Raw genomic sequence first — 13,514 nt, 5'->3', positions numbered from 1 at the left:
CTAGAGCCTATCCCAGACTTCACGGGAAGCAGGAAGCTCGACGCACCCTGAGCATCCTTTGACCACTCAAAAAAAACAACCCACAATAGATTGATGGGTGTTTTTTTTTCTCTGTCTAAGGAACTTTTAGATAGTTTCAAAACCACTTGGCTTCAGTTTGTTATGCTAATCTAAGAATTCATCGTCTTGCAGCAAACAGGAGATGCCACTTGTATTGCCAGTCCAAGGAGACAGAAGATGTGGCGTACATGAAGGTGCTGGTGCATGATGGGACACGATGTTCTTACAAGGACGCCTACAGCATCTGCGTGCGTGGAGAGTGTGTGGTAAGGGTGTATTCAAACAACAACAACCTTTATTTATAGAGCACATTAAAAGCCTAGGCATACCAAAGTGCTTTACAAAAAAACAATAAAATAATACAGTTAAGAGCATTAATATCAGATATAATAAGAACAGCAGACAATGTTCACAGTAGAAAGCCACTAATAAAATAGACTGCAGCACATAGATTATAGCAGACCCAGTGCCGCATGATAGAGAACACCAGGAATAAAGGAATAGTAAAAAGTTAATGCAATAGGTCGCAGTTAACAGTCAGCATTTAACGGGTAGAAAAGGCAAGTTCAAAAAGATAAGTTTTAAGGCGTGCTTTAAAAGAAAAAATAGAATCAGACTCCCGAATGCCAATCGGGAGGCTGTTCCATAACTCAGGTGCAGCAAAGGCAAACGATCGATCGCCTCTAGATTTCAACCGAGATCTGGGCTGAACTAACAGTAACTGCGAGGATGACCTTAAAGCCCTGGCAGGGACATAAGGGTTTAAAAGTTCCTTAAGAACTTTTAAACTACTTTTAAACTACATCAAACTACGTTTCTACGAGCTGTGTGTGCTCGTCAGCCACGTTAGCAGCTGCAGACTGCTGGACTACTTAAGCTTTGCACAAATTCATTTAATTACACAGAGTTAATGGAAGTAAACCAGCATCGGGTTCACTGTGATTGAATCCACAGTGTGTACTCACTGCTGTGAAGGAAGAAGGTGGCTTCATTATGATGTTTATATCCAGTACTGCTAATTTGTTCTGAGATGTTATTTAAAGAAGAGTCTGTTTTTCTGTTTGAAGGCATTTTTCAGTGGAGTTTGGGCCTTTTTCACTCTGTTTTCAGCTCAGTTGACAGTTGTGAGAGCAGCATGGCAAATTATAAGCAAACAGTTTCCTCTGTTTATTACTGAATATCCTGAATATGATGAGATTTCTTGTGTCACATTTTGGTGCTTTAGGAGCTCCATGGACATAAAGTTATTTTGGCTCACGGTCAAAACTTGACACCTTTTAGCAAAGAATAAAAATCTAACGAGGAATAGGAAGAAATTCCCTCGATGTGTCTAATCATCCAGGTGAGGTCATGATTTTAAATGCTGACCTGACTCGTCTTCCACCCCCAACAGCAGTCAGCTAACATCAGCTCGTGTCCAGTTGGCGCTGATAAACCAACAGCTAATGAATCTGTTACGTGACATTTGCCGGGTCCGCTTAGCATCAGACACGCTGTGATGGTAACGCTTCGTGCCCTCGGCCAAAAAGCAGTCGGGGTTCATCTGTGTTGTTGTTTTCTTGGTCTCCAGAAAGTTGGCTGTGACAGAGAAATTGGCTCTAGCAAGGTTGAGGACAGATGTGGGGTTTGCGGTGGAGACAATTCTCACTGCCGCACCGTCAAAGGAACCTTCACCCGCACGCCGAAGAAAGCTGGTAAGAGCTCGGAGCTAACACACATCATCTTAAACAGGATCATTGTTCGTTTGTTGTTGTGTTTTATTTACTGTCGTCACATGAATGATTTATTTAACTGCGTTTTTCTTAACTGCCTGATCATTCATGCAGATAGTCACTTTTATTTTAAACATTAAGTTATAAATGATAAACTCAAATCTTCATTTGGTGTATTCTTTACTAAAGTCTCCACAAACATGCTGGGGACAAATATAGAATGCAGATGGTCATTAACATCTCAGTATTTTTGCTGTATTTTCATGGTCTTCTCACAAGCAGAGTAGAGACTTTCCCCCCATTATAGCACCGGGGTTTGATAACGCTGCTGTTTTCTGCATTGTCACATTCGACACCAGAAACCCATTAGTTCATGCTTTAGTTCTGTCAGACTTTCCTCACCTGTCCTCATCCTGCATGTGGCGTTCAGCCCAATTACAACCCCCTGTTTACTTTTTTTCTACAATTTCTTTAAAAATCTATAAAAACTGTAGTTTTTACACAGAAACAGAAATAAGTTGGTGCACTTTAGCATGTTTAAAATCAGCTTCAAATGTTGAAATGTTGCATGTTGGCACTATTCTCACATCTGTTAAAGCAGAAGAATTCAATTCTATTCAGTTTTATTCATACAGCGCCAAATCACAACAACAGGCGCTTTAGATCGTAAGGTAGACCCTCCAATAAACACGGATCCCCACAGGGGACATGGGAGAAAAAAAAATTAAGACGGACTTTTGCGAGATCTCGCAAAAGTTTTAGCCGCATTCTTCGGAGGCCGTCAGCTCGAAGCCGACCGGGAGGTCGAGGCACGATGTGCCGGGAAAGCGGTGTTCCTCCCGGCTGTAGTAGGTCTCGACCTCCCGTTAGCTTCGAGCTAGTGGGTGTCAGATCTCCGAAAATGTCGGAGCACTTTTGCAAATATGTGATGTCTTGTAAACCGAGCAGGTATCTGACGTTTACACAACTACATTCACGCCTCAAAATATCTTAAAAGTGTATTTTGTGACCCATAAAGAGTAATATTACAACTAAGTAGCTGCCGCCATTGTTGGAATTCAACTTTTGCGAGATCTCGCAAAAGTCCGTCTTAATATTTTTTTCTCCCATGTCCCCTGCGGGGCTCCGTAAATAATACATACAGAAAAACCCAACAATCATATGAGCAAGAACTTTGGCGACCGTGGGAAGGAAAAACTCCCTTTTAACAGGAAGAAACCTGCAGCAGAACCAGGCTCAGGGAGGGGCGGGGCCATCTGCCGCCACTGGCACAAGAAGGCTCAATTTTTGGGAGCTTCTTGAGAGATGTTGTCACCTTAACATGACCTAAGGTTATATTAATGTGAGCTGCTAGCTTTACTAGCTTCTTATGTAAACAATCAGCAATCCATTTGTAAGTGAGTGAGTCATCACTAAGCTTTGTGCCATTACCTCTGCCCAGCAGGTCACATGACTTCATGGAATCCCAGTACATGACTGTCGTTCAAGAGCAATCTGAGCTGCTCGCTTCTAAGATGAGAAAAGTACTGTTTCACTTGACTTCCTGTGTAATGTGACACCTTCTGAAATCCTCACTTTATTTTCATGATAACTGAACATAAATAACCTCAGTCTGCATAAGTGTATACACTGTGGGTTAAATGTGAGCAGTAAATGCTGTATACTAGAGCGTACTGTCAGCATGAAATGTGGGCTTTGAAAGGTCTCAGCTTGAGTCTTCTCTGGCCTTGTAACTGTTATGAGAGCATGCACTCCTTTAACTACTGATTTAATAAGCAAAGTGGCAAACGCTTTAAAATAGATCTTGATTAGTCAACCGGATACAGCCCATTATCAGCATGCCACACTTGGTTATCCCATTTTAGTTTCTAGTGTCTCTATTTACCCTTTTTAGAATATTGTTTAAAAAACACATTTAATATCTGAAGCCCAGTTAACCCAAAAACATGCAGAGCACTTTGTGGCAAACGGATAAAGAGCCTGTCGCAGAGCGAGGAAACATTTTCGATGTTCCACTTTTCAGACTTGTGTGGTAAGCCACTGAAATGCAGCCGGACTCAAATGAGGAATCTGACCACTTATAATTTCCTGTAGTCAGTAATCGATACGGGATAGTGCGAGAGCTGGTAGCTGACTCTGCTGTGCAGCCATACAGCTGAAAAATGCTGCAAATACTCCTCCTCAGCCAAAAATTGATTTGTTCTATTTGCAGGAGGTGGATGTAAACAGAAACCAGGGTGTTTGAAAGGGATTTTATCCAGATAACAATCACCTCACGCTGGCAGTAATGACAGTAATGAAGTGTTTCCACAAACACAACAAATTCTGATGTAAGCAGATTTTGATGTGGCAGTGAAATCTGAACTTGTCTGGGATCAAATATATCGATGCCAGTGCTTGTTATTTTTACTCAGTGTCATCAAAATCACTGGCTTTATCAATATTTGGATACATATTGATATAAACTATGATGTTGATGCTTTTTATTTGCTTAGTCATTGGACACAGCTACAAAGTTTATATGAGTGCACAAAGGTCATCTACGTAACGGCAAAGAGAAGAGGAGATGGGTAGAAACTGTATTTGCATTTATGCAGTTTCAGTAAAACAGCCTTGTTGGAACACATGAAAAAAACAGCATAAAGATGAGAGGTTTCCATAAAAGAAAGAAAATTCAAGTGTGGTTGAAAGAATTAATTTTGCATTGCACTTTTCAGGATTTTATTCATTTATTTTCTACCGTGAATATAATGCAGATTTACATTAATGGTGTTATATTGGTGTAATGGTGTAATTATGACCACCTTCTGCTGTATCTTTGTCATTTTTCCTTGCAGCCAATAAAAGGCTCTACAGGGCCGGAGTGACACGCCGCTGCTTCAGCCGTCACTCTGAACAGTCCGGCTCTTATGAATTAAAAGAGAAATAATCATGTCCTTCTGCATGTTAATAATGTGCTTTCATTTTTGAATACATTTGTAAATTCACCGACAGCCATTTAACCAAACCACCAAAATCCACCCTTGTTTTCGGCTCCATCAGTCACGGATCATATTTCATTGGATTTCACTGAAGTGCGAGTCTCGATGTGATGGCTTCATCAAATCGTTTAAGGATGAACTTTAATGTAACTGTGATCATTCGTCTTTGTTTCCTCACATCTCTCTCTCCCAGTTAACCACTCACCTTTTTTAACAGGGAAACAGTTAAGCAAGAGAGCCCAAAAAGAAACCGCTGTGTCCGAAAACACTATATGCAAGTATCCAGTGTTACTGAATCCCTCCGCGCCTCCTTTGCTAGTATTTCCTGCCCAGCTTGTAGTACAGATGGATGCTTAACACTGTAGAGATCCAGAGACTCGACATAAGCTGCTGTTTCTTCTGTTCCCTGTTACTAAGTGTCTTTATAGAGCTCACTTAGCTTTTGTAGATGTCACAGGCTCGACATACATCTATAAAACTCTTTACAAAAAGTTACGCTTCGTGATATTAGTGGTATTTTATTATTTAACAGCCTAACAAACTAACTTTAGCGTCCTAGCCCAGATAAAAAATGCCACATTAAACAAAGCTGCAGATCTTTGAAGGCAGTCTGAATACAGCTGGCCATTTCAAACCTGGTTCAGTCTAAAGGGTCATTTTAGATAACCAGCGTGTGTGCGGTGTATCAGTCTGCACACGCTCTGTTATCAGATTGTAATTTCTGTTGAGCGTCTTGTGGCTGAGAAATTGGGTTTGATTAGACGATGATCTCTTGGAAGCAAGCGGTCTTTTCCAAAACTTGGAATGCAGACCATGTAAAAATGCCTCTCCGCCACCTGCTGTAACCCTGTGTTAGCTGCACCTCAGCGTACAGTTGCATTTATAGTCAGCTCAGCCGCACCGATGTGTGCGTGCCAGGACACCCAGAGTGTTTGGCCTGTCTGTCAAATCTAAAAGCGAGTAATTACAGCTGCAGTTTTCTCCTGTGAGTGGCGGATGCCGCCCTGCCGGCAAACGTAGCTTGCTTTCTCATCCAGCGACAATTGCTCTGGTTCCTCCTATGCTCATTAAACACGTCTCCCTGTAGGTGATGTTGTTGCTATTAGACAGTGAAAACGAGAGGAGGGGACATGTGATACTGACTAATGATTTATTTCATTCCAAAGGGAAGACGAGAGGCGCCTTTTCTTTGCCCAAAGGAGCTCGAAATGTGTTTGTAAATGAAACAGAGGACTCTCGAAATGTACTTGGTGAGTCACGGTGGGTTTGTAGGAGGCAGACATCCCTGACAGACAACTTTGCTGGTCTGTAGTTTGAAAAGCTTTTTACCTCCTTCCTTATTGAAACACGGCCGAAGGCTCTCTTCATATACATCCTGTTTGCACAGAGCCGGTGTGAGCAGAAATAAAGGACGATGGGCTTCCTTTCAGAGACTTTCTCATTTGATAACCAAATAGACACGAGTAAACCTTCAGGGCCTGTTTCAATAGAACCTTTTTACATTGAGGAGGAAAGCCAACCAAGCATTTTCTTCCTTCTTTAACTTCTTCAAACATCCTTGTAGAGCAAAGTGAACAAAATGTCTGGAACATGCGGGATGTCAGCCTCAGCAAACCGAACAGATTATCCTTGTATCTGCTTAATGTACCGTTTCTGTCTTATCTTTCCTAACCCCCCCGTCCTGCTTCTGCTGCTGCTGATGCTGCAAACTTGGCAAAGGTTACCTTAAGATGTTTCTCATTCCTCCTGGAGCTAGACATGTGATCATCCAAGAACATGAGGCCTCCCCTCACATTCTTGGTAAGTGTGATTTTCAGAGATGAACACATGTATGAAATCTTAAAAAGCTCTTTGCCATCCTCCTCATGTCTCCTCAGAAGACCGATGGGAAGATTCTGTGAAATCATAGATTTTGCATAATTCATTTCTTGTCACCTCCCAAGTTGAGGAAAATGAATCTTCTCATTTGCATTCATTATTAATCGTCTGCTAGATGAGCGTGCTCTTTCCTTTCTGCAAAATAGGACTAGTTTTTCTTTATTTAGTTGAATTTCCAATAACAACCAAGGACATGTAGAATTAATCAGCCATATTCAGGAATGAATCATAAAGACGTGGCTTGTTATAGGATAAGTTTATTCATAAATGGTTAAAATAACCTCCACAGATGGGATTATGTAGTTACTCTTAGTGCAAGCTAAATAAAATTAATACCTGAATTCAATTTAAAGGTCATGTCCTTGTGCACCTTTGGACTGCTTCCTGCGCTGCTGCTATTTTTAGAAGTTCTGTGTGTCTGTGATTTCATCCTGGAGCTCAAACCTGAGCAAAGTCAAACATCAACTTCTGTCCCCCCAACTCTGATGTCAAGAACAACCCAACAACACAAAAGCAGAAGTAAGGTGAAGAGTCCGTCAGGAGTGCGACCAGCAGCAAACACAGAAACAGGATCAGTGTAGTCGCTGGTTTGATTCCCTCCAACTTTGTCCTCTTAAGAAAATAACATTTAGAAAATTTCACAAAGAACAAAAAAAGAGAAATGTTTGTCCCACTGGAGGAGGCCCTTTGTGTATTCTAGACACACACATGTGAGTGATAAGAATCTGACAAGCTGGCAGTTTGCTAATAACAGCAACTTTAATGAAAACAGTGAAGAACTTTATGATTACATGTCAGATTATACTCTTTAATCCTCGTGCAACACGCGTCTGTCAGTCGAATGATCACATAATGTGTCAACTTTTTCTGATGGAGTAGATGGATCCATCCTTGGTTTTTGTCTTTGTATTGAAAGGTCAATTTACTGTAAGGGAAAAAAGCACGATTTCTGCCTTTAAAATGCCAGTTAGTCAAGTCGCATGTTGGGTCTGGTAGAACAGTTACTGATAGTGATGACTAAAGGATCCTGTTTCTGAGTCAGACTGAGTTTATGTGCAGCTAGAAGACAGTAAATATGCCAAAAAGGAAAACGACCTCAAAGTGGTTAAAAAGGCTCCAAATGTCAGTATTTGTAACTCAAGTACAAGCAGACTGACAGTGGAGGAAGTCAACTGATCTCAAACTAACATAAAAATATTAAGAGTTAAACTCTTAAAAAAAAAAAAAGAAAAAAACTGAAAGTAGAGAATAAACATGAAAGTTCATAAAACATCGTAAAAGCAGAAACAATATTTTCGTCTTTTCAAAAGGAGCAAAAACCACCTGCTCAGTAAAAAGAGTGGGAGGAGGAGACGATGATCTATTTAGTGTCTGCCAGGTGATACAGGTCAGCATCGCTCTATTTCCTCAAAGAGCTCTTTGAGGTTAATATTTACACTGACAATTATTTAACAGAATCCTGTGAAACCTGTAAAAGAAGATGAATGCAAGCACAAAAACACCAAAACAAGCAGCAACAACACTTCTGTGTGGAATGAAAAGGTGATGGAAATTATAGAAATAATTTGTGCGTCTTTAAAAAGAGCCTGGCTGATATTTGTACAGCTTGTTTCCAAAAATATTAAAATGTACACAAAATTAGACTAGAAGCAAACAAAAGCTCTTTGCTTAGCACAGAACGAAGCTGTTTGACACCGACGCTACTAAAGGGCCCTAAATAGACATAGAAGATACGCTAAAACACTCAGTCTAAAAGCTAGTATAATATTACTGTTACCATCTAAGGAAGTACTATGGTGTGCATGTTTAATTCAGTCTGTCCAACGCTGCAAAATTGGCTGAAATCTCAGTGACTTTTGAAACAGCTCACTGTTCATACGGCACCTCGATGCACAAGGTTCAGCAGCGGGGTAGTAGTCCAGTCAAAATGCAGCCTGATTGCAAGCGCGTTTTATCCTACTGAATGGAACAAGTAAGAAAAATGAAATAACTGCATTAAAAATGGACTCTGTGTTATTAGAGTTATTGAACGGTGTCTCGTAGAGCCTACAGTTGTGTTTAGATGTGAGGGTCTGAGAAGTTTGTGCACCTCTCTACCAAACAAAAGAATCAGTGGTTTAAATTAAGGTTATGAAGCAAGACAGTGTACTTAAGGATGGAAGGAGAAGATGATGAGTCTGAAGATCCGGGGTCAACCATCCAAAGCAAAGCAAAGGACAGTGGACAGGAGAGATGAAGAAGAGAGTGCAGGCAGGCTGGACCGGGTGAAGAGATGCTGCTGAGACCCACCATGATGGCACTGAGAAAGAACAGGTGGCTGAGCTGGAGATGCTCGGACAGAACAGGATTATAAATATCAGGGGGAAGGTTCACACTGAAGACGATGCTGCAGAGCCAGAGGAAGACCACAGAAAGAGGTTCAAGGATGCAGCGAAGGAGGCTGCAGGATGTTGGAGATGCAGCCGAAACAAGATGATATGATCCAAATGAGCGATTTCACATACTTACTTTAAATTTCTGTGAACTTTTTCATTTGCCTGCTGGTATAAACCACTAATAGTAGTGTTTTTAAATTAATTATTGGATGTTTGACAATAATGGTGCACTTCAAACAAAATAGCACAGCTGAAACCAGCAGGAACTACTTTCCCTGTTTTAATAGGATGCAGAGCTGATGAGTGGTTGGAGACTGCATCGTTAAAAACTGTTGTAAAGCAGACGGGTGCTGCAGTGGATCATCTTAAATGCTTTTTAAAAGCATAAAGTAAAACTTGAGCAGCAGAAAGAAAGAAATGATCTGCAACATCCTTTTAGCATCTTTTACTTGTGTTGCATTTTTCCCACTCGATGCATTTAAATGCATTTATATGTATTTAAAGCATCTGATTAACATGCCAGTTTTCATTTTTGTCCTCACAAGTTTTATTAAACTATGAGTTTGGCAGTTTGTTTTGCACAGAATGAGGAATAGTTCAGACATGCTTTTGTTCAGGCACGGTCTTTTTCCGAGTGACTGCTCTGAGAGTGCATTTTCTTTCTCTGTGAATAATTCTGATCTTTGTCATCTAGAAAGTAAAGCTATTTCAAGTTTGTCAGCAGCTTATAACAAGTGACTGATTACAGCAATCAAGAACCAGGCGACGGGGCATTACATCCTCAACGGCAAAGGAGAGGAGGTCAAGTCCAGAAGCTTCATCGACTTGGGCGTTGAATGGCATTACATCATCGAGGGCGACGTAGAGACGCTGCAGACCGATGGCCCTCTGCACGACCCCGTGGTGGTGCTGGTAATAACACTTCCTTATCTATCGCACTCATATATGAATTCATTCAGAAGGCTATTTACTTGATAATGAGCGTTAAAACAGTTCATCCCTCCTGCCCGAGTCTCCCAAAATCCATTTTATCACTTATTTTCTACGGCTATCTGTTAGATTTTAATTATTGAAAGTCATTAGTGTTATTTAAATGCACCATATGAGAATGTCTCCAAAGGAAGGGGCTTATCCCTAAGATAAAATACTACTTGAGATAAATTTGAACGAGTCAGTCCCTTCAGTTGTTTTAGACACATTTGCATTTGCTGGGAAGATTTTAATACTGTACATCAGGGCTGCCCAATCCCAGTCCTCGAGAGCTACTATCCTGCAGCTTTTAGATGCATCCCTACTCCAACACAGCTGAATCAAATGAATGGCTTGTTATCAGGCCTTTGCCAAACACGATGGCATGCTGAAGAGGTAATCAAACCATTTGATTCAGCTGTGTTGGAGTAGGGATGCATCTAAAAGCTGCAGGACGGTAGCTCTCGAGGACCGGGATTGGGCACCCCTGATGTACAGTATTAAGCTGCTCCCTTCTTTTATCGCTGCGCCTCTCTGTGAGCACGAGGGAAAACAGACGCAGTGAAACTGAGATCAGAGCGTAGAGACATCGGCATGACCGTGAAAAACAACAAGACCTAGCAGAGGCTGTCATGGTGCACCAAAATGAAACGAGTTAACGTTGTTTTGGTCCCCAGAGTTACATTTAAATGACTTTTTACAGTAACTTTGGACCTTCCAGTGTTACCGTAATGTTACCTGATCAGAAATATAAGTTAACAGGAGTTTTGTGCGATCAAACACTCCACTGTGACTCCTACCAGTATGTACCAACCACATACTGGTTGCATCACCTCCACCAGCCAGCTCATCTATTTATCCTAGACTGATAGCTTTAGCTGAACTCAGTGCTAGCTATCGCCATTTTGGGGCACCAGCAGATGCACTCGGTTTCACCAAACACAGTTTGCAGTTCACTCTGCTGTCGAGCTGACACTAGCACAGAGCTATCTGCCAAGAAACACAAGAACAACAGAAAATAATGCATTAGGTTGTTTGTTTGTTGTTGCTGTTGTAATTTTTGCATTACTCAAATGCAAAAATGACACTTTTGTTTGCAAAGTAGTCTGAGTACTACTACTTTAGTGAAGTAGCAACTGTATTTTGCAGCTCCTAACCTCAACAGGTGCAATGACACTAAAGAGGGCTTTAAAAGAGGACCGTTATTATTCAGGTTTAGACAGTTTAGAAAATCGTGGGTACAGTATGAGTAGAGCTCTCATGTAAATCATTTAAAACCAGCGGCAAAATCTTCCAATCAAAACCAAAACTAACAGGCAGCTGATTCACAGCACATATTTGTGGTCATATGATCGTTTTCCTTGGAGCAGCTCTCTGGACTTGTGGATTTCTCCTGCTGAGCAGTGAGTGAGTTACTGTGAGGTGCATCAATCAAACCTGGTAGAGATCAAAGAAAACGTGAACTTGACTAAATCTGCCAGTGAAGGAAAGACCTGACCTCCATCATTTGGTTTACTCTCAGCCAAATACAACATGACTGAAACTTGAACGACTCCACAATGTGAGGTTTGTAGTGTCATATTGGTTCGTCTGCTGCTCGGGCAAGCCATGATTATTATGTGATTGAGAGGACAAATTATAAGGATCTGTCACATGAAATGATTCATTTGGAGACATTTTTAGGACATCGGGACTCAACGGAGAGAAACCAGTGACTGCAGAAAATGCAGACGATCTCACGCCCACAAAAAGTGAAGCCAAACCATCTCTATCGCCCCCCGGTGTCTGACTGCAGTATAAGTCATAACCCTGCCCCCTCCCTGGATAAGACAGGGGTCAACCTGAAACAAAAAGTCTCCACAAATAAATTTTTCCCAAAGATTCTTTCTGCCATTATTAACAGTTCTCGTCACTCTGGGTTGGGTTTGAGGGGTCACCTTTGTCATAACCTTGATTTTAATTGCTAAGTCGGATGCTTTAAAATTGTGGTGCAGTGTTATTATGATAGCTTTGGCAGCCGCAGCCACTGAGAAGGAGGTTCAGCATTTAGTTTCCAAAACCATGACCGACTGAGGCATCCACATACTTCTGCTTTTATCCAATCATTGGTCCAAACACCATGCTTTCTAGTGTGTGTGTGTGTGTGTGTGTGTGTGTGTGTGTGTGTGTATATTTATATATATATAAATTCCCCACTCCCCCCTGCGGGCGGTTTATCCTTCAAGCTCGGGTCCTCTACCAGAGGCCTGGGAGCTTGAGGGTCCTGCAGTATCTTAGCTGTTCCCAGGACTGCGCTCTTCTGGACAGAGATCTCCGATGTTGTTCCCGGGATCTGCTGGAGCCACTCGCCTAGCTTGGGAGTCACCGCACCTAGTGCTCCGATTACCACGGGGACCACCGTTACCTTCACCCTCCACATCCTCTCAAGCTCTTCTCTGAGCCCTTGGTATTTCTCCAGCTTCTCGTGTTCCTTCTTCCTGATATTGCTGTCATTCGGAACTGCTACATCGATCACTACGGCCGTCTTCTTCTGTTTGTCTACCACCACTATGTCCGCTTAGCGTACAACCTCAGGATGCTGGACTTGGGGTGAAACCCTCCATGCATGGTAAGGAGCTTTCTTGTCTTTATGTCAGTGGCTTCTATCTCCTCCTTTGGCCAGCCTATTACCCCAGCAGGGTACCTAATCACGGGCAGGGCGTACGTGTTGATGGCCCGGATCTTGTTCTTACCATTCAGCTGACTCCTCAGGACTTGCCTGACCCTCTGCAGGTACTTGGTGGTTGCAGCTTTTCTAGCGGCCTCTTCATGGTTCCCATTCGCCTGCGGGATCCCCAAGTACTTGTAACTGTCCTCTATGTCTGTAATGTTGCCTTCTGGTAGTTCAATCCCCTCAGTTCTGACTACCTTCCCTCTCTTTGTTACCATCCGACTACACTTCTCCAGTCCGAACGACATTCCAATGTCATTGCTGTATAGCCTGGTAGTGTGGATCAGTGAATCGATGTCTCGTTCACTCTTGGCATACAGCTTGATGTCATCCATGTACAGGAGGTGGCTGACAACTGCTCCGTTCCGTAGTCGGTATCCGTAGCCAGTCTTGTTAATGATCTCACTGAGGGGGTTCAGGCCTATGCAGAACAGCAGTGGGGACAGAGCATCTCCTTGGTAGATCCCGCACTTGATGGTGACTTGTGCTATGGGCTTGGAGTTGGCCTCTAGTGTTGTACGCCACATCCCCATTGAGTTCCTGATGAAGGCTCTTAGGGTCCCATTGATCTTGTACAATTCTAGGCATTCCAGTATCCAGCTGTGGGGCATTGAGTCATAGGCCTTCTTGTAATCAATCCAGGCAGTGCACAGGTTGGTCAGTCTGATCCAGCAGACCTTCGGTTAGCCATTCCGGGTGTCTCTCGTTAACTAGCAGCTGGTTCATTTGTGCTGCCAGACGCTCGTGGAGTGCAGTCAGCTTCTTCAGCCAGTAGGCGTGAACCATGTCAGGGCCTGGTGCTGTCCAACTCTTCATACTGGAGATCTGC

The 13,514-nt window shown here is 42.3% G+C and overlaps 1 protein-coding gene across 2 annotated transcripts in view; it reads left to right on the top strand.

Annotated features, from left to right (window-relative positions):
* Nucleotides 1–13,514, top strand: part of adamts3 (ADAM metallopeptidase with thrombospondin type 1 motif, 3) — a 148,806-nt gene that overhangs the window by 110,522 nt on the left and 24,770 nt on the right. For both annotated transcript variants that reach the window (XM_026187150.2, XM_080308924.1), the window contains exons 14-17: nt 193–326; nt 1,631–1,754; nt 6,473–6,553; nt 9,755–9,918. In XM_026187150.2, the coding sequence (XP_026042935.2) occupies nt 193–326; nt 1,631–1,754; nt 6,473–6,553; nt 9,755–9,918 (503 nt within the window). The remainder of the gene's footprint in view (nt 1–192; nt 327–1,630; nt 1,755–6,472; nt 6,554–9,754; nt 9,919–13,514) is intronic.

Source organism: Astatotilapia calliptera, chromosome 12 (assembly GCF_964374335.1).
Source record: "Astatotilapia calliptera chromosome 12, fAstCal68.1, whole genome shotgun sequence".
NCBI classification, from domain to species: Eukaryota; Metazoa; Chordata; class Actinopteri; order Cichliformes; family Cichlidae; genus Astatotilapia; species Astatotilapia calliptera.
The sequence above is the reverse complement of the archived record's forward strand: the minus strand, read 5'-3'. Positions and strand labels throughout refer to the sequence as shown.